This window comes from Camelina sativa, chromosome 4 (assembly GCF_030686135.1).
Source record: "Camelina sativa cultivar CO46 ecotype springtype chromosome 4, ASM3068613v1".
Taxonomy (NCBI): domain Eukaryota; kingdom Viridiplantae; phylum Streptophyta; class Magnoliopsida; order Brassicales; family Brassicaceae; genus Camelina; species Camelina sativa.
The window spans coordinates 31,217,744-31,235,771 of record NC_141883.1 but is presented as its reverse complement, the minus strand read 5'-3'; the positions used below and the strand labels follow the sequence as shown (position 1 = coordinate 31,235,771).

General features: G+C 35.2%; 4 protein-coding genes and 1 non-coding gene across 11 annotated transcripts; 2 read left to right on the top strand and 3 right to left on the bottom strand.

Annotated features, from left to right (window-relative positions):
* The first annotated feature begins 626 nt into the window (after window positions 1-626).
* Window positions 627-4,611, top strand: LOC104782971 (uncharacterized). 7 transcript variants are annotated; one of them, XM_087511947.1, is made up of 15 exons: window positions 629-678; window positions 992-1,061; window positions 1,229-1,479; window positions 1,567-1,636; window positions 1,784-1,980; window positions 2,089-2,164; window positions 2,253-2,336; window positions 2,408-2,487; window positions 2,596-2,722; window positions 2,803-2,862; window positions 2,939-2,989; window positions 3,094-3,252; window positions 3,343-3,475; window positions 3,558-3,761; window positions 4,217-4,611. In XM_087511947.1, exons 3-14 carry the CDS (start codon window positions 1,304-1,306, stop codon window positions 3,731-3,733), a joined length of 1,389 nt encoding a protein of 462 aa, XP_087368073.1. In that variant the 5' UTR covers window positions 629-678; window positions 992-1,061; window positions 1,229-1,303; the 3' UTR covers window positions 3,734-3,761; window positions 4,217-4,611. The 7 variants fall into 7 exon arrangements, with proteins under 7 accessions (XP_087368072.1, XP_087368073.1, XP_087368070.1 ...); XM_087511946.1 differs by lacking the exon at window positions 4,217-4,611 and having other exon boundaries at window positions 627-678; window positions 3,558-3,921; XM_087511944.1 differs by lacking the exon at window positions 992-1,061 and having other exon boundaries at window positions 634-678.
* LOC104782969 (cytoplasmic tRNA 2-thiolation protein 1-like) lies at window positions 4,606-7,121 on the top strand. The gene is made up of 10 exons (XM_010508038.3): window positions 4,606-4,935; window positions 5,188-5,302; window positions 5,450-5,592; window positions 5,688-5,807; window positions 5,912-6,024; window positions 6,117-6,209; window positions 6,323-6,363; window positions 6,461-6,527; window positions 6,610-6,721; window positions 6,829-7,121. The coding sequence occupies exons 1-10, from the start codon at window positions 4,840-4,842 to the stop codon at window positions 7,009-7,011; spliced, it is 1,083 nt and encodes a 360-aa protein (XP_010506340.1). The 5' UTR covers window positions 4,606-4,839; the 3' UTR covers window positions 7,012-7,121.
* LOC104782970 (hypothetical protein At1g04090) lies at window positions 7,091-9,248 on the bottom strand. The gene is made up of 2 exons (XM_010508040.3): window positions 8,866-9,248; window positions 7,091-8,790 (listed from the first exon to the last, which is right to left on the bottom strand). Exons 1-2 carry the CDS (start codon window positions 8,984-8,986, stop codon window positions 7,250-7,252), a joined length of 1,662 nt encoding a protein of 553 aa, XP_010506342.1. The 5' UTR covers window positions 8,987-9,248; the 3' UTR covers window positions 7,091-7,249.
* Window positions 9,249-11,273: 2,025 nt separating this feature from the next.
* LOC104782968 (protein neprosin) lies at window positions 11,274-13,514 on the bottom strand. Its single transcript, XM_010508037.3, has 7 exons — window positions 13,286-13,514; window positions 13,118-13,204; window positions 12,788-13,021; window positions 12,424-12,588; window positions 12,202-12,255; window positions 11,958-12,104; window positions 11,274-11,863 (listed from the first exon to the last, which is right to left on the bottom strand). Exons 1-7 carry the CDS (start codon window positions 13,502-13,504, stop codon window positions 11,480-11,482), a joined length of 1,290 nt encoding a protein of 429 aa, XP_010506339.2. The 5' UTR covers window positions 13,505-13,514; the 3' UTR covers window positions 11,274-11,479.
* A 427-nt stretch (window positions 13,515-13,941) lies between these two features.
* On the bottom strand, window positions 13,942-17,215 carry LOC104782967 (protein neprosin). The gene is made up of 7 exons (XR_015597709.1): window positions 16,978-17,215; window positions 16,791-16,878; window positions 15,724-15,948; window positions 15,473-15,634; window positions 15,326-15,379; window positions 14,985-15,138; window positions 13,942-14,360 (listed from the first exon to the last, which is right to left on the bottom strand). It is a non-coding gene; the product is annotated as a protein neprosin (transcript).
* Between the last annotated feature and the right edge of the window lie 813 nt (window positions 17,216-18,028).

Genomic DNA, 18,028 nt, shown 5'->3' with positions numbered 1-18,028 from the left:
ATATTTGTACTTGAGAAAAATTAAAACTCTGAATTTTTATTCATTGAGTATGAATGTATGATGGTTTTGTTTGAACTGAAGTGAACTGCATCCACACGCAATTTCATTAACCGATAAGCCTCTTAGCGACAAATGAATTCTTCTGAGTGCGAATCAGATCCACAAGAAAATAAAAAGAGGGAACCACAAGGATCAAATGGAACATGATCACTAAGTTGTGGAGATCCAAGTTGCCATAAACTTACTTTTTTTTGTTTTTTTTTGTTTTTGTTGTTGTCATATTGTAAAACAATCAGTTGGACTACTGATCGATCAAGGACTTCGGTTTAATGGGGTTACGGGAACTTACTCAACAAAAGTTGGTTAAAAACTTCGGCAAACCTGAATTTAGGCTATACCTAATTGTATGGTTAAAAAAAGTATAAAATACTATTGTAGAGACAAGTATTGGCATCAACACACAGTAATAGTGTTGGGAAGAAACTGTTGTTTGCAGTTTGGCAGAGACAAGTAGTAGCAGTGTAGCAGCAACACACAGTAATAGTGTTGTAAGAAACTGTTGCAAGTTGCAACCATGTATCATATAGTATATACTATATATAAATCATCCATAGTGTCCCCATACCAAATCTATAGAGCAATCACATGACCTCACGGTTTCCTAGATTATCTACTACGGTCAGTTTCGTCTCTCTTTCATGATCGTGATTCTCTTCTCTTCTCTTTTTTTTTTTTTTGTCAACAACATTTAATTTCCTTTTTTAGTAGTAATTCATTCATTATTCTTTAGTCAAAAATTAAATTTGAAGAAAAAATAATAATGACGTATTTACGCCGGAAAGTATTACTATAAATTTTTTTATTTTTCCTTTTATTTTTTTTCAAGTTTCTCGTTAAGCTCGCTCTCACACAACCGTTGTCTTTTTCCCTTTTTTTTGGTTCTTCCTTCTTATTCCCGTTTCCTTGGGAATTGGATAAATCTATTGAACAGATTCTTTAAGGGTCTCTGAATCAAAATTCGATTTTGGGATTGCAAGTTTCTTCCTTTTTTCATTCAACAGGTACAAAAAGTTTGTTCCTTTTTTTCTTTCTTTTTCTCGTTCTTGAAAATTCTCACCTTTCCTCAATTTCTTAAATCCGAAAGTTCGTGTTTTTCTTTAGATACAATTGACTATATTCGAGGTTTTGGGTTATTTTGAAAATCTTCGATGTGTCTTCTTCCATGCAGATTTCGAATTGTACGATTACAATTTTAAAAAAAAAATACAAAATTTTTGTCTCTTCTGAAAAACCAATTTGGTTGATGACGTCACCTGTGATTGTCGGAAGGAACGATGAGGAAGAGGATCCATCGACGAAACCACTTGGAAGGTTGTCTGTGTTCTACTATGGAGTTGGACATATGCTTAATGACATTACTGCTTCTTGCTGGTTCACTTACCTCCTCTTGTTTTTAACCCAAATCGGTCTCTCCCCAAGGTACATACAACAATATCTTCTCCTGATTTTTAGTACCTTCAATTTGTGGCATTAGTGAGATTGATTGAGCTTCTCTTCTTCTTGTAGGGATGCTGCAGTTGTCATGCTCTCTGGTCAAGTTGCAGATGGTTTTGCTACTGTCTTCGTTGGTGAATTGGTAAAGTTTTTTTTTTTTTTTTTTTTTTTTTTTTTTTTAATTTTGTAGTCTTGTTTAATTTAAGAGTAGTCTAAATTGATTGATCTTTGTGAAATGGAACAGTGTATTTTAGTATCTCACAAAATCTGTCTTTTTTCATATGACCAGATTGACAGATTTGGGCATTTCAAAATTTGGCATGCTGCAGGATCCTTACTAGTTGCTGTCTCATTTTCATCTGTTTTTGGCGGTTGTTTGCCTTGTACACTCCTCAACAGTAACTCTCTAACTGTTGAAACATTATCGTACAGTATGTTTGCAGCTATCTTCAATATAGGATGGGCTGCTACTCAGGTTTCTCACATGTAATAAAACAATCTTTCTTTTTTTTTTTCCGTTTGATCTTCTCTCTAGGCTAATCTCAAATTTACTCTGTGAGATCTGTTCATCATTATAACTTTTATGTTCTCTAGGGCTATGGTAAATTGCATTACACTGAACTCAACAAGCAGAGTAGCACTAACAAGCTCCCGTAACGCTTTTAGCATGGTTAACTCTTTCCCTTTAGTCTTATTTGAGCTCTTTAAAATGTCTTTTTAGGCTTATACTTAACATTTCCATTTAACTGTTATTTCAGGTTGCTAATTTAGGCTTATACGCGATTGCTTTAGTTGTATTTGGTGTTAGTGAGGCCGTGACAAAAGAAAGTACCGAATGTCAGGTTGATGCTTCTATCGACTTGTTTATGTTTAATGCCTTTAGATATGATTCTAAGTCTGCCTAAGTCTACAGTATCGTTGGATTGCTTACTCATCCATTACCGTTGGCTGCTGCTTTGTGGTCATATTTCTTATGGGGACAAAAGAACCAAGGTAATGCACACTTTTCTCTGAAATGCCTAGATCACTTTTTACCAAAGTTCATGCATTGATGGATGATATTTTTATTGAAAATGAGTTGGTGTTAATGTATTCTCAAAGGCTGCGGATTGATCTAAAAGAAAGTTGCCGAGCAAGAATACCGTGGTCTCATTGGTTCCGTAAAATTCTATACTATCAAGTTGCTATGGTTTATCTCCTCACTCGACTAGTATTGAATGTTTCTCAGGTTAGTTTCTGTTTCTTTCGCTTTGCTTCTTTTTGATACTATCAAATACTTACATTTCAGGATGTCTTTAATATTGGCAGGCATATCTTGCATTCTTTGTTATTGATGATTTGCAGATGGCTCAATCCGCTAAAGCGCTGGTAAAAGAAACAACCACTGCAGTAAGCTTTCATCTATTAGATGATCAAATTTTACTGACTAATGTTGAATTTTCAGATCCCCGCAATAATCTACATCTGCAGCTTCGTTGTATCGGTTATGCTTCAGGTGACAAAAAGTTCAAACGCATTTATCTTCTTCTTCTTCTTCTTCTCTCTAAACTTTTTCCTTTCTTAGTGTGTTATGTAACAACTATATTCCCATAATTGTAGGAGATTCCATGGAATGGTAAACGCCTCAAGGCATACTATTGTGCGGGTGGTATCATTTGGATATTCTGCGGTGTAGCAATCCTCTTATTGTCCAGAAGCATTAACTCTTACATGTATGCCATCTCTATCTTTATCGGCATCGCAAATGCATTAATGCTGGTAAGACAATTCTTTCTTAGATCTGACGTCTTCATGTGTTTACATGTAACTTAGAGATCTGTCTTTTGATAATCACATTTTTTTCCACAGGTGACAGCAATCAGTATGCAGAGTGTGCTGATTGGTTCGGAACTTGGTGGATGTGCATTCGTTTGTGGGTCATTAAGCTTCTTAGACAAAATGTCATGTGGGCTTGCTTTATATGTTCTTCAGTCACATCAAAGTAAGTTTTTTGTTTTTCTTTCTAAAATTATCTTAAATATCTAGCGATTGTTTATAAAAGTTTGATTTGGAAAATGGTGCAGGCACTTCACCAAAGGTCGATGTAAACATCAACCAACATTTTTACTTCTCGGTGACAAGATATGGGTTAGGACTTGTTCCAGCTGTATGCTCGCTTATTGGAGTTGTTGTAACATATTTTATGGAACTCGATAGCACAATTCTAAAGCCTCTGCGTCAACCACTACTACTAGAATGAACAGAAGGAAGATATGCAACGTTTTCTGGTATGGTAAACATAACTCAAACTTGGTTACTGTTTGACAGTATAATGTTTTCAATTTTTTGTTCATAAAGGATAAGTTTAGATCATACTGCAACAGGCAAAACATATGTACAAAATATACTTCAAAGTCATTAAAATTTAATACAAGTTGATTTTTGTTCCATGTTGTCTACTCGTTAGTTGCTTTCTTATTGTATCTTCCTTATGTGAGTCCCTGAAGATGAATAAAGAATGAGTCTTGTGAATACTCTTTGTTTTCATTAGACATTTAGAACATAGATAAATTGAGAAAAACATCAAGGTTGGTGAAGTTACTTCACTTGATCCATTACATAGATTCTCTATTTTACAGATTCTGAGAAAAAGGGATATTGATTCATAAGCAATTGATCATACTACACCATATTTTGGACATAGATCAATGTCTATCTTTCTTTGTGATGTAATGTTAAGCAGAGAACATAACAAGTAGAGAAACAGAGGCCAGAGAAAAATGGAGCACCTAAAGAAACAGAGCTAAAAAGATAACAGAGCACAGAAAACAGAGTAAAGTAAAGTAAAGAAAACAGAACACCCAAAAGAGAGCAATAAGATAGACAGAGCAAGTAAAGAAACAAAGCACGGAAAACAGAGGAATAGGAAGAAACTGAGCAAGTAAATGTAAATTAACTTTTCGGCTGAATGAATCATCTCTCATAAGAACGCACATAACATGTGCTTGTGCCATTACAACCACCATCGCTGAAGCTTGTGACCAATACAGCAATGGAGATGGTAGATATGATGAAAACATGGAAGCCAAGTTTTGTTGTGCCAATAAAGTTACAGAGTTGAGAGTTTAAAAGACAAAATTACCGCATCAGTGTTTCTTTATCTAATCTTAACTCTTAAGCGATGAGTCAAACTCAGGCAGCACAGACGCAATGCCTTTACTCAAACGACGCCGTTTAGCTCTTGACTCCGTATTCCGTCAAAGCCCTTTTAGGGCCCATATAGACAAAACGATGGCGTTTTACTCTGACTTCGTCGAGTTTAGGTCGCTTTTCACCTCCGACAAGCAGGAGGAGCTCCGGTGAGAAATGGAGTCCAAGAGCAAGAAAGCAGGAGCCACTCGTCTCTGCTGCTTATGCATCCTGAGACGTCCCGTTCTCAAACGTCCCAAAACCCTTCAACAGGTAACTCTACCCAAACTTCTCTTGTTTGGGTTTTAGCTAAGATTTTAAGAAGAAGCTTGGAACAAACTTCTATTATTCTATACTGTAAGATTTGGCTCTTTTATGAATTCCGCTGGTTTGGGTTATGATTCTTTATGTGAAATCGAATCAAAAATTATCGATCTGATTCGTTGGAATTAGATCAAAATCCAATCTTTAGTTTCCAAATCCAATTTTTATGTATGAGAAGTGATTGAGTATGTGTGTTTAAAGATATGCAGAGAGTGCTTCTATGAGGTTTTTGAGGAGGAGATTCATCAAGTCATTGTTCAGAATCGTTTATTCAAATCCGGTGAACGAGTTGCTATAGGTGCCTCTGGTGGAAAAGGTAAATTTCTTCTCTTTCAACCTTCAAACTTATGTTCATATTTTGCTTCAAGATAATGCTGTTACACATTTAGATTGTTCTGGAAGTTGATTTAGTTGATAGCTGCTTCATCAAATAATCAAAAAAAATCTGGGATTTGTTGTGCAGATTCGACAGTTCTGGCATATGTGTTATCAGAACTAAACAGACGCCACAATTACGGATTGGATCTCTTTCTCTTGTCCATAGATGAAGGGATTACGGGTTATCGTGATGATTCACTTGAGACCGTTAAACGGAACGAAGTCCAAGTAATCTTTTTGAATCCTATGTGTGTGATAGGTGATTGTTTTTTGACGTTTTTGTTTTCTCTTCATTTGATGGATTCTGTATTTCTTTCTTTCAGTATGGTTTGCCTCTTCAGATTGTTTCATACAAAGATCTCTATGGATGGACAATGGATGACATTGTAAAAATGATCGGTTTGAAGAACAATTGCACCTTTTGTGGTGTATTCCGTCGACAGGTAGGGGAACAATATTCTTTTTTCTTGTTCTACAGTTTTTCAATAACTCTGCATAACACAACAATTTTGTGTTTAATTGTTGCTTCTGGTTGATTCATCTAAAGGCACTTGATCGAGGAGCTGCGTTATTGAAAGTAGATAAGCTAGTCACTGGACATAATGCAGATGATATAGCTGAAACCGTTCTCTTGAACATATTGCGTGGGGATATTGCTAGGTAAATATTTTTTGATGATTTGGTTGAAAGGAAAAAGGAAAAATCTCTCTCGGTCCTGAATGAAACTATTTTTGTAATGTTGGCTATTGTAGATTAAGTCGCTGCACATCGATTACTACTGGTGAAGATGGTCCCATTCCAAGATGTAAACCTTTCAAGTATACATACGAAAAGGAGATTGTCATATATCCTTTACTATTACGTCCGTCTGTTTTGATTACTTCTGATGGGTTTATACTTTATATTACTGTAACTTGTCAACCAGAATATTTTGCGATATACCTTAACGTTGCTATACGTATGCTTATTTCAAGAAGCTGGACTACTTCTCTACTGAATGTAAGTGTGCATTTTAAAAGTTTTTGCAGAGTTTTTTTTCTCTGTTCTTAGATTTCATTTTCAGCCAAGATAACTCTTTCGTTTGTTGAGTTTGCAGGCATATACTCTCCTAATGCGTATCGTGGGTTTGTCCGTGAGTTTATCAAAGATTTGGAAAGACTAAGGTTCTTTCTCGACTTCTTCTTCCTGTCAGTATCTGCTACAATCATGAGTTAAGTAGGGATCACTAACTTATACAAAATGCAGGCCAAGGGCGATCCTGGACATCATAAAATCTGGAGAAGATTTTAGAATAGCAACAACCACAAAGATGCCCGAGCAAGGAACGTGTGAGAGATGTGGGTATATTTCTAGCCAGGTGAGACCTCTCTTTATCACATAAAGTGTCAGTTGTCATGCATCATTAGAACATAGAGTTAATATACAGTTGTTTGATTGTTTTGGGATTAAAAACATGATATGCAGAAATGGTGTAAAGCTTGTGTTTTGTTGGAAGGACTGAACCGTGGTTTACCTAAGATGGGTATTGGAAGACCGAGAGGCGTAAATGGTGATCATAAAAAGGATACAAAGAAGCCTGGACCTGCTGTGAAATCTATAGAGAGCAAACAATGTGGATCTCTGGATTTCCAAAATTTTGGTAACTAAAAACTAAGAAAATTTTGTTCCTTTCATAAACTTTTTGTACTTTTGGTTTTACTTTTTGGCTTTGTGTGTATCTGAAGTGTTTTATTATGATAAAAATCTGTTCACTAATATTTCCAATATTTTTTGGTTTAACTTAATTTTTATGTATATATTATATACACATAAACAGGGTTTAAGAACAATTTTATAAACAAACCAAGAAAGAATATTCTAAGGAAAAAACAAACATATTCATCATTTAACTTTCATCACCAGCCCAGTTTCCCTTAAGTTTAGGCCCAGTAGGCCCATCTTCACCATAAACTTCATCAGGAATCTTGCTGACGAATTTAACAAAGGCCTTTTTCAGAAACCCAGGCAATATCCTCTCAACGCTCTTAACCTGATCATCAACGTTATAATCAATCTTAGGTCCCCACTTCCTCAAATAATTAACCCACGGCGGCTCCACCACTCCTCCGCCGTCATACTCCGCCGCAATCACTTCATACCCTAATCCAGTATCAATCACTTTTTTACTCTTCGCCGTATCGTTCCTTATCCCAACCCCATCGTCTCCTTGCAACACCAATCCAGGTTTCGGATACATCGCGTGTCCGTGAAGCGATGCGTAAGCTACAGGTTTGTTACTTCCTCCTCCTTGGAACTCTAAATCGCAAGCTTCGATCCAAACTCCACCGCTGTGCTGCGATAGAAACACTCGCCATAGCTCTCCGGTGAAGTTACTGATCCGTAACGTCGCGTGTTCCCAATCCCCAATGTGTTCTCCGATCCTCCCCAACGGTAGGTTTACGAATTTGACTTTAGCTCGTGCAGGACCATTGAAAGGGTAAAAGATCCAGATCGATATGTCTGTGAATGTTGCTCCGAGCATTGGTTTGATGTGAAGATACACTTTTGTGCTTTGTAAGTCTCCTTTTTTAACTCTCTCTTTACCGTTTTTGTCTATAGGTAGGTCTAGCCAGTATGATCCATCGTTTGATCCGCCCTGTGGAAGATTTGAACCGTTTGATTCGATAGGGATTGGTTTTGATTCTTCGCCTCTCTTGTATAGCAATGCTCCGTTGTTGAAGTACCAGTTAACAGAGGAAGGTAGATAGTCTTCGTCTGGGTGGAAGTAGACCGTGGGAGAATAAGTTTGGAACAGTTCTTTAATTTGGGACTCATTAGGCATTGTAGAGAAGTCGAAATTTGTATTCTTTAAGCAAGTTAATGATGGAGGAGGGGGGGTTTGGGTTTGCCATGTAAATGTACCTACACAGACACCTGTAGCTTGTGTTCCTCTTGTGGTTGGTCTTAGATTTGAGATGTTGACTCCGTTTGTTCCCCATATCCATGTATCAGCTTCACATTGTTCGGTTAGATCTGATCGAACGCAGCGTAGTTTGTCTAGAGGTGGCTTTTGTGAGGTGTTTGTGACTATTAGACCAACGGCTTGGTATCCATCAGGTGGAACGGGCTGCCAGAAGTAACTAGGTCCGTCTTGTTTGATCTTGAGCGACTCGGTGTTTCCAACGAGGGTGTAATCTACTGGGGGTTTCAGTGTGTTGCTTGAGAAATCTCTAGCTGTGAGTACCCAACCAAAGAGTTTACGGTTGTTTGGTTGAGCATAGTGGCCGAGGATGGAGAAACCGGAAGGGATTGAAGATGGTTCAAAGAATGTGGCTCCGAGATTGTCTGGTCCTCCTTCATAAGTGGACCAAACTTTGTTGAATGTCGAAACTTGACTAACTTCCAGACCACCTCCCAAGTCGATGGTTCGTTTCGCAAAACCATCACCTGATGATGCTAGTAAAATCAAAATTATCAAAGTAATTGAGAGAGAGAGAGGGATCAATGAGAAGCGATACAAACCTTGAGTAAAAGTAGGCAATGGTGAGGGAAACTTGAAGGCAGTTTCGACGGGAAGTGCTTTGAGAATCTTATTTGATACATCTTCAAGAGAAGGATCCGAAATTGAAAGGCAATTTCCCATATTTCGGATAGCGGAACATACACAGGAAGGTTGATGTACAGATAACAGATATGTCACCAAAGGATACCTTTTTTGGTTGTTAGAAACAGAGGAAACTTGGAGTCATGGGTTTATATATATCAATGCAAGTCTAATGGTGTCAATTGCTTAGAAACAAAAAAGAGAGGATAAGTGTAAAGCATATTCTTTTTTTTGTGAATGATAAAAACGCAAACTTAAACGTAGAAGTCAAAGCTGATCGATCTAACGGAAGGTGTCGTGCAAGGTTTTATACTAAATCTATACATAAATTTATCATATCCGTCTACGTTCTATTTTCTGCAAGTTACAAATCGTGCAAGGTAGCACTTGAAAAGTGAATTAATGACAAGTGACAACGACTTTGTTACGTTTATCCAACAAAAGAAACGTGGTGCTTATTGATACGACTTTTTTTTTTTTTTACTTAAAACGCAAAACCAATTTGTTAGTCTTCAATAGTCTACACATCTTTAGAACGCTATCAAGTTCTGAAAAGGTTGTCACAAACATCTTCTCAAGAAAATACTAGTATAGATGATTTAATTAGCACATTATTGATCAGATCATGATTAGTATATGTAATAGGGGGAATCGAACTCGGGATAAGGGGGTCAATCTAGGGGAAATAAACCAACTGTGCTACTGATACTCAACTGATTTACATGCAAAAACAATCATTTTATTATTTTAGGGGAGTCAGTTGACCCTCCTTCCTTCTACATAGGGATCCGCCACTGAATGTACTTAACATTTTTTATTTTCTTTTTATATATCAAAGTTTTTACTTATCCAATTTCATCATCTTCATTATTTTCTACAGATTTTTTACCTTATTTGTGTATTGAGTTTCTATTAATTCCATTTATCATTTTCAATTTATCATTAATATTGTATATAAAATAGTCTTCAATATTTTGACAAAAAAATAGTCTTCAATAATAGTCTTCAATAGTATTTAATAAAAATGGCCTCTTTAAACGTATCTAATATCTATAGACTATGGTTAACAAAAACGGGTTGTGCCCAATTATCTCTAACCACCTCCACCTAATTAATGCCACCAATCAAAAACATAACAAATATATACCATAAATTAGTTCATGGTGCCATGGTGGTGTCGTTCATAATGTAAGTATTTTAGTTTTAGTGGAAATCTTTAATCATGTGGACCAAATTATATACACATTTCTCACCCAATTCCTAAAATCTTAACAAAAAACTTAGAAAACAAAAAAAAATCCAAAAACTATAGGTATTAGCTTAGAATTTTAAAATTTTGTATGTGTCTAGTTTTTTTAGACGAGTTTAATTATGTATCCTAAATCAAATAATATAAAATGCATATGTTAGAGCCAACAGATTTATTCTATAAAAGTTACCCTATAAAGTTTCTACCACCATTCTATGTGATTCTATGTGTACAGTGTGTACAATGTGTACAATGATTTTTTTTTGGCTGGCTCGCTGCTTGGCTTTGCGATTTATCCTATTTGTTTTGAGAGTTTTGAGTTGATTCTTATGTGTAGTATGATTCTAGTGTTATTATACTAAACATCATTCTTATTAAAGTCATGAGAGATTTTTGACCAAAAAAAAAAGAAAAGTCATGGGACAGCTGCCCATTGACGACGCTCATATGGAATAACCACGTCCCAGAAGAAAATTAGAATCTTAGGTTTGAATGGAAAGGAGTGGTTCCTAAGTTTGTTACGTCAAATTAAAAAATATTTTTTTTACCACCGTTTAAGTAGTATAAAATAGGAAAATTAATTGTAAAAATATTCTAAACTAGGTGAAAGAAATAGGGAAATTTTGTCATTTGATCATGTTTTGCGTTATCAATATTACTTTGCCATTATATAAACAAACCTTTGATAAATTGTGCAAGAAGTAAATGGATATTCCCACTAGAATGTTATTTATCATTTTTTATCTAACGCTACTAGAGATAATACTTACGTGGGCGATCAATTCTCTAGTTTTCCGTTAAATGTTTTTTTGTTTACGAATAAATGCATGTCAATACACATATATTCAGTAAAACTAACAAAGAAGACTGACACTGACCCATAGAAAATTGTCCGTATTGGTATCCATACTTAAGCGGAGTCAATTCCAGCAAGTCGTATTATTCCACATAATAGAAATTGGATAATTATTATTTATTATGTGCCCAATTAATCGGATAACATATTCTCTGTATTTTTCTTGATTTAAAATGTTATCTAATTAATTTAAGGATCGTGAAATATATATAGAAGAAATCTAATTAAGGCCTATGCATTACTGATGAAGCAAGGAAAAACATTTTGAGGAGTTACATTAGTATATTCAAAAGATTAGAAGTTTAGAATAATTCTCTTCTCAAAATCAAACGCATCGACGGGTACTTCATTTCTCTAGTAAAAATACAAATTAAAGATCTAGTTAACATAATCTCTCACCTTCGGCTAGAGCCAAATTAAAGATGAGTCATAGGCATTGAGGGTTATGTCCAGGTCCGCCATAAAAAATGTAAGTTCCCCACCTTCGGCTAGAGCCAACCTTGAGGTTATAGCATTCGGGCCGAGTAACGATTGCTTCGAGATTTTGGGGAAAGGGTGTGATGGGATTATTAGATTTATCGATGTACTCTATGCTATTGAAATAAGCCGCCTTCTTAAAACCTTCTTCTGCGAAATGGCCACTCCCCATTTGCGGTAGCGTGTGTTCCCGTCTGCCTTCAACATAATGCGCAATTTCACCTCCCCATGCGATCTTCCGTGCTGAATCTGCTAGCTTTGGAACTATGAAGCTCGGCCAGTATCCGACTAGATATGTCTCAAACTTAAGCCACCAAAGTCCGGTATCTTGATCCTAAAACAAATTGTAGTTTATTTAATATTAGAGATGACCCTCTTTGTCAAAAATGTTATACGTTGTGTTTGTTCAGCACTTCTAGATAAAATACCTTCTCGATAGTTAGATGAAAATCATATTGGTCACCATTGTAGGTCGAGATAGTGTTGAAAGCTGCACCAAGAGAAATATATCTGTTCACTTGAACAAAGCCTGGGCAGTCAAGGTTGTAGCAGCCGATCTCTCCGTATGAATCGCTCTATATATGTTTTGTATATTTTTTGTCGAATAATATTAGTAAACCTTCGTCAATGCATGACAATTAAGATTAATAAGAAAAAAGGAAATTAACTTGCCGTCCAATAGGTGAAAAATCTTGGATTATTGTCACCGTCCAAACCATGTAGGATCTATTATATATGAGTATACAGTTATTATCAATTAGTATTGAGTAAAAAAGTCATGAAATTTTGCAACAATGCGACATTATGTCTAATGGAGCCAATCCAACAATATTTTTTAAAAACACACACACACACAAGAGAAGTGTTAATTAAAAAAAAGAGGACAATATTTACCTGCCAACCAGACTCCAGAGTGTTTAAACCAGTGTCCCAATCTCCACTGGTGACCCATGTTTGAGCCAAACTAAGCTCGCCCGTATTTAAAACATTTGGTTTCCATATACTTATACGGCTTTTGCTGCCATGGAATTCACCATAATCGACGTACACACACGCATGCTACAATAATGTAATACAAAATAATAAAATATCAACCGGTATAAACATTTCATGAAATGAAAGATATTATGTTAGTTGCTTAAGGAGTTAAGGGTAGCTCTTACTAGTTTAACTGAAAAAAATAAGCGTCCAAAAAATTAATTATAAAACCAAGCATATATTAAAATTTTGTCTAGAGTCGGGAGTCGGGACTATGTACCTCATGAACTTCCGTCTGATCACCGTGGAGGTGATAAATAGTTGGAGAAATGGTTGCTGAGCTCTTTCTTCCATAAGTTTCAATGGAATCTGATCTTAACAGATCATCTCTTGTTTTTCTTCTGATGGGAATAGTGTTCTCAGGACATTCACCTTTCGTGCGCCACAATTGAAGTATAACGTCTGTCTTCTTATCTCCAGTCTTGTCCCTTAACGAGTCACTTTTTGGCCTCATCTTCCTCGAGGGAAACAAGAAGTGTTAGCAAAACCTAAAAGTAAATTAATATGAATTCTAGAGAGAAATAAATAATAAGAAACAGTATTACAAAACCTGAATGATGTGGTTTTGAAGTAAAGGATGATCAAAAGCAGGTTGGTGATAGATCCATACACAGTCAATAATATCTCCATCTGGACTCTGTCCAATGTAAAAAAAAAAAAAATTAAAACAAAACACATAAGATCATTTAGGCAAGAAAATATTATTGTGAATATATACATGGACAGATTTAACGGCAGGTTTGTTGAGTTGTTTCAATCGTTGCTCAATTTTCTTCTCATGGATATCGGAAAGTTTGCTCATTCCAGCCAAAGTTCCGACTACAAGTGCTATTGTCACCCAAAAATGGTGAAAACTCACCGTATGATTAAGCATTATTGTTAGTACGTACGTATACCTAAAACTTTTAAAATAATTGTTGGAAGATGATTTGGACATGGTATATCTATATATGTATATAAATGTATATCTGGGTCTTTATATATTTTTCTTTAAAGTAAAGAAAATATCTTTAGAACAATAAAAAAAGAACTTTACAGTTGTTTCTATATAGAAAATAAAAAAAGAAAGCTTTAAAAAAAAAAAAAGCTTTTGTTAGTAATCTTTTTTTTTTAAATTTAATTTTGGCAACCAATAGATATGTAAATTATATTTAAAATATTAAGTCTATTGATTACATATTGTGAAAGGAAAAAGAGAAGTCTTTTTTATCCTTTGAATCATTAAAACCTAAATTAATCACATAGTATATATAAGCTTTTACAGATACACATAATATCAAGGAAAATTAATTACGTACGATGACGTGGATTTTTGTTTACCTTAGATCATGACTATCACACGTTCTTATTCAACTACAGACAGACACGTACATATGTAAAATCTTCGATCGAAAGCTTTGAACACACACAGATCCAAATCAAGGGCAGTTGTCGTTACGACCAGGACCACCAAAAAAGAAATTAACCCCCCAGTCTGTCCCAGCATCTCCTGCCTTAATGTTGTAACATGCATCATGACCAGTTTTTGGATAAAGTCCTAGGGGTTCCTTCATAGTATTGGCTTCATCATATATCTTAAGATTCTTGAAATAGCTTGCTTTCTTGAACCCTTCTTCTGCAAAATGCCCGCTTCCCATCTCGGTGGTCGTGTGTTTCCCATCTGTCATCATATTAACAATTTCACCGCCCCATTGAACTACCGTGGCTCCATCGTTTAGAGAAGTGAACAAGTCGTCAGACCAGTACCCGACGAACTCTTCACCGATCTTTAGCCACCAGTTTTTGTCGTCATACTATAAAATCGGCAGTCCATTAATTTTTCGTTAAGATGAAGATATATAATAACTTAGGGAACGGAGCAACTCATGTTACCTTCTAATATACCCATATATAGTTATGCCGGGTGACCAATAAACTCATATGATGCTTTTATTCATAAATTAAAGAAAAAAAAACATGATATTTTTGATTTTTCTAAAAGCATCTGTAATCCAAGCTTTATGCTACCTCCTATTTTGTACGAAAGTACTGTTTTCGCCTTTTAAAACTATTATTAAAAAAATCAGTTTGCACTATTTTGGTGAATTTATTTGGCGAAATAGATATATTTTGTTGACCGAAGAAAATAAAAGCTAAAGATATATAATAAGATATATATATATATATATAGGAGATTTACTTATTTAGTAATTAAAAAATAAAGATATATATTCCTTTTGATTATGTTAATTAATACTTTATTTCTTATATCCTTACATAAAAAAAATAATTCGTTTCATACAAAATAATTTAATTTTTATTATTGAATAAAAATAATTTATAATGGTTCACAATTTTTTCATGCAATGGAGTAAATTATATATCTGAAGGATAATCATTCTTTTTTTTTGTTACAGTAGTGTTGTTAAGATTTGTACCTTCCTTATATTCATGGAGAGCTCTTGTTGTTCTCCGTCGTATTCTGACACGGGATTAAATATTGTTCCACCTACAACAAAACGAGTGCTCACCTGAACAAAACCGATCTTGGCACTCCAGATTGTAGCACGAAGGTCCTTGGTATCCATTGTTCTACAATTTCAAAATTTTAGCTAATAATTCAGACCAGGGAATAATATAAAATCTGGTTATATATAGTGTGGTAATATATAGTAATATTTTCCCCCCACAACGTGAAATTTCTCAAATGATTAGCTTGATATATATAGTTAAGGTTTTTTACACACAAAATTAAAATTTCATGGATTTGGGAACTTACCGTCCAGAAAACGAATAATCGAGTATTATAATCATGGTATATTTGTTCACAAACCTACAAATTATGGCAAACAAAGATAGGTGTCAATTAAGTTTTTTTTGCATGTGAGGAAACTAGTTTATTTAGAATGGAGGACTAGGACATGACCTGCCAACCAGCTTCAATGGTGTTAGCATTAGGGCCTTCTCCAGACACAAGCCAAGCCTGAGCAAGGCTGAACTCATTTGAAACTTGAACTTTTGGGTTCCAGATATTTACTGTAAATTCTGTCCCGAAAAACTTTCCCGTCTTTAATTCCATGATTGCATACTAAAACCGGCTCCAGAAAATGGGAAAAAATGTCAGTAACGCCACATGACAGTACTTAACACAAGGACAATTCAAATAAGATGATGTACCTCATGGCCTGCATTTGGACTTTTATATTCAGCAATGCGTCGTCTATGAGTTTTTCTCCTGAAACTCTTCAAAGATTGTGCTCGTAAAATATCTTCCTTCTTTGTTCTTCTTATAGGAACAGTGTTTTCCGGACAATCTCCACTCTTTTGCCACACCTGAATTATAGCCTTTTGTTTTTTCTTGGTGTTCTTAGATTCATCTTCCGTGATAGAACTTGGTCTCATCTACGTGCAAAAAATTTATCGTCTCAACATGATCATGCATATATTGAAGATGTATTGGTTTGTCTGAACTAGTGTCTGTGTGATTCAAGACGTGATACGGGATTGCTGTTGTTTTATGTGTGTGAGAAATTTCTAGAAGGTTTGAGAAGGCAACATTGAAGGACGGTTTAAGGATGAATTAAAGAGGAAAACTACTATTTCGTTGGTTGATTAAATTGGAGTTTTACAAGGAAAAGGAAAATATCAAAAAGGAAAAAGTCTATTTTTTATGAAATTCGAAAATCTTCTCATATGCTGATTAGGAAGTCTTGATGGGTATATAAGGAGGTGTTGGGCACGTCTTAGAGAAGCAAGAGAGCTGAGGCATAAAGATAAATCCTAGGGAGCTTTCTGTGTTTGTGTGCGGCTTAGTTTCGCGGTTTGGTGCTTGTGTTGTTCAAGCTTCTTTGTTCGTCGGTGTGACGTGTGTGTGAAGGTTGCTCAAGAGAGTTGAAGATCTGAAGTCTAGACTCAGGGGGAGTTTAGCCCAAGGTTAGGTTATCTTGTTTGAATCTAGGCTTGGTGTTAGTCTAGTTAAGGGTAGAGATTTATCCTTAAGATTTCATGTTATTGAACGGGGCAGTGAATTAAGAGGGTTGTGCTTGATTTACGCGTTTGCGAGTAAGTTGTATTTGCTTTCTTGTTCTAATGAAATCGAAATCTGGACGTGGTCCCGGGGAGTAGGAAAAACCGAACCTCGTTAACAAAGTTCTTGTGTTCTTTACTTTCTGTAGTTTATTATTGCCCCATCCGCATTTATATATATATATAAACAAAAGGAGGTATCGTAAATGAAGACAAACCTGTATGGTATGGTTTTTAAGTAGAGGATGATCCAAAGCTGGTTGACTAGTTATAGGAACACAATCTATTATATCTCCATCTTCACTCAGTAAGAAAGATTAGAGCACATCAATTTTTTTGCGTGCGAATATTCAAAGCATGGAGTTTATATATATGTATATAATTTACATTTGTATAAGATATACCTTAATGGATTTAAGAGCAGGTTTGTTGAGCCGTCTCAAAAGTCTTTGTACTTGAATTTCCTGGGGATCGGAGAACCCTTCTCCGTAAACACAAGGAGAGGTTATTACCGTTATCATCATCAGAGCTACCGCAAAAGCACCCACTCCCATCATGTTTAATTAAGTAAAATTCCTCTAATATATTAAGATACTACGTACGTACTCTTTTGAGTTTTTGTTTAATTTTTGTTTTTCTATCAGCTACTACTTACTCTTGGAATTTATAGGAGTAGATTGCTCATATATTCTATAAATTAAGAAATAAAATAACATTATTCACGGTGGTTATAATTACATCATGAATGAAGACTGACTTGTGACTTAAGCATCACCACAACCCCTCCTGACTTAAAAATCTATGAAAATTGACTCATGAATTAAGCATCATCACAACCCCTCCTGACTTCTAATCGAAATGAAAATTGGCTCATGACTTTCATCAGTCAAGGCTTAGCTTAGCTTCATCAGAGCAAGAAATTTCTCTTGTTATACCAAGGCTTATTAGCTTCATGTTGTCAATTCATTCCCTTTCATGTGAAGTGCATCTATCGTCATAATGAACGTAACCCGTATAAGATGTATGTATGGCTTCTATTTCCACAGATCCTTGTCGTTGATTAATTCTCAAAATATATATGGCTACTTCTCTTTCTAATATCAAGAATATTCGTTGTGAGGATAATTTGCCGAGCTATCTCATGTAATGCTCCAGTTAGGGTTTAAATTGGCATATACACTCACAGATTTCTAGTAACAATATACTATCTTTGTGATGTTAACAAAACTATACTCTGCAATGGTATCTTAGAAAAACAATTCCCTGTGTACAGTTTAGCAATTAATAGTAACTAGAAAGAAAGAAAAAAAGATTTCTAACATATATTTTTTTAAATTATTAACTCAAAAAGATGTCTCGTTGATATGTTGCTTTATGGGTTATACTAATGTTCCACTATTCATTTGATTCTGATTGTGACAAATTTATAGAGTTTGAACGAGTCTCTATTATGACA

Coding starts and splice junctions, on each gene's coding strand:
- LOC104782969 (XM_010508038.3), top strand. CDS start 4,840: ATGGAGTCCAAGAGCAAGAAAGCAGGAGCCACTCGTCTCTGCTGCTTA. Junction 6,025..6,116: donor TTGCGTGGGGATATTGCTAG/GTAAATATTTTT, acceptor TGGCTATTGTAG/ATTAAGTCGCTGCACATCGA. Junction 6,528..6,609: donor AAAGATTTGGAAAGACTAAG/GTTCTTTCTCGA, acceptor TACAAAATGCAG/GCCAAGGGCGATCCTGGACA.
- LOC104782971 (XM_087511944.1), top strand. CDS start 646: ATGACCTCACGGTTTCCTAGATTATCTACTACG. Junction 1,981..2,088: donor GCTACTCAGGTTTCTCACAT/GTAATAAAACAA, acceptor TATGTTCTCTAG/GGCTATGGTAAATTGCATTA. Junction 3,476..3,557: donor TGTTCTTCAGTCACATCAAA/GTAAGTTTTTTG, acceptor AAAATGGTGCAG/GCACTTCACCAAAGGTCGAT.
- LOC104782970 (XM_010508040.3), bottom strand. CDS start 8,986: ATGGGAAATTGCCTTTCAATTTCGGATCCTTCTCTTGAAGATGTATCA. Junction 8,791..8,865: donor ATTGCCTACTTTTACTCAAG/GTTTGTATCGCT, acceptor TAGCATCATCAG/GTGATGGTTTTGCGAAACGA.
- LOC104782968 (XM_010508037.3), bottom strand. CDS start 13,504: ATGTCCAAATCATCTTCCAACAATTATTTTAAAAGTTTTAGGTATACG. Junction 13,022..13,117: donor TTCAAAACCACATCATTCAG/GTTTTGTAATAC, acceptor CCCTCGAGGAAG/ATGAGGCCAAAAAGTGACTC. Junction 12,105..12,201: donor GATTTTTCACCTATTGGACG/GCAAGTTAATTT, acceptor AAACATATATAG/AGCGATTCATACGGAGAGAT.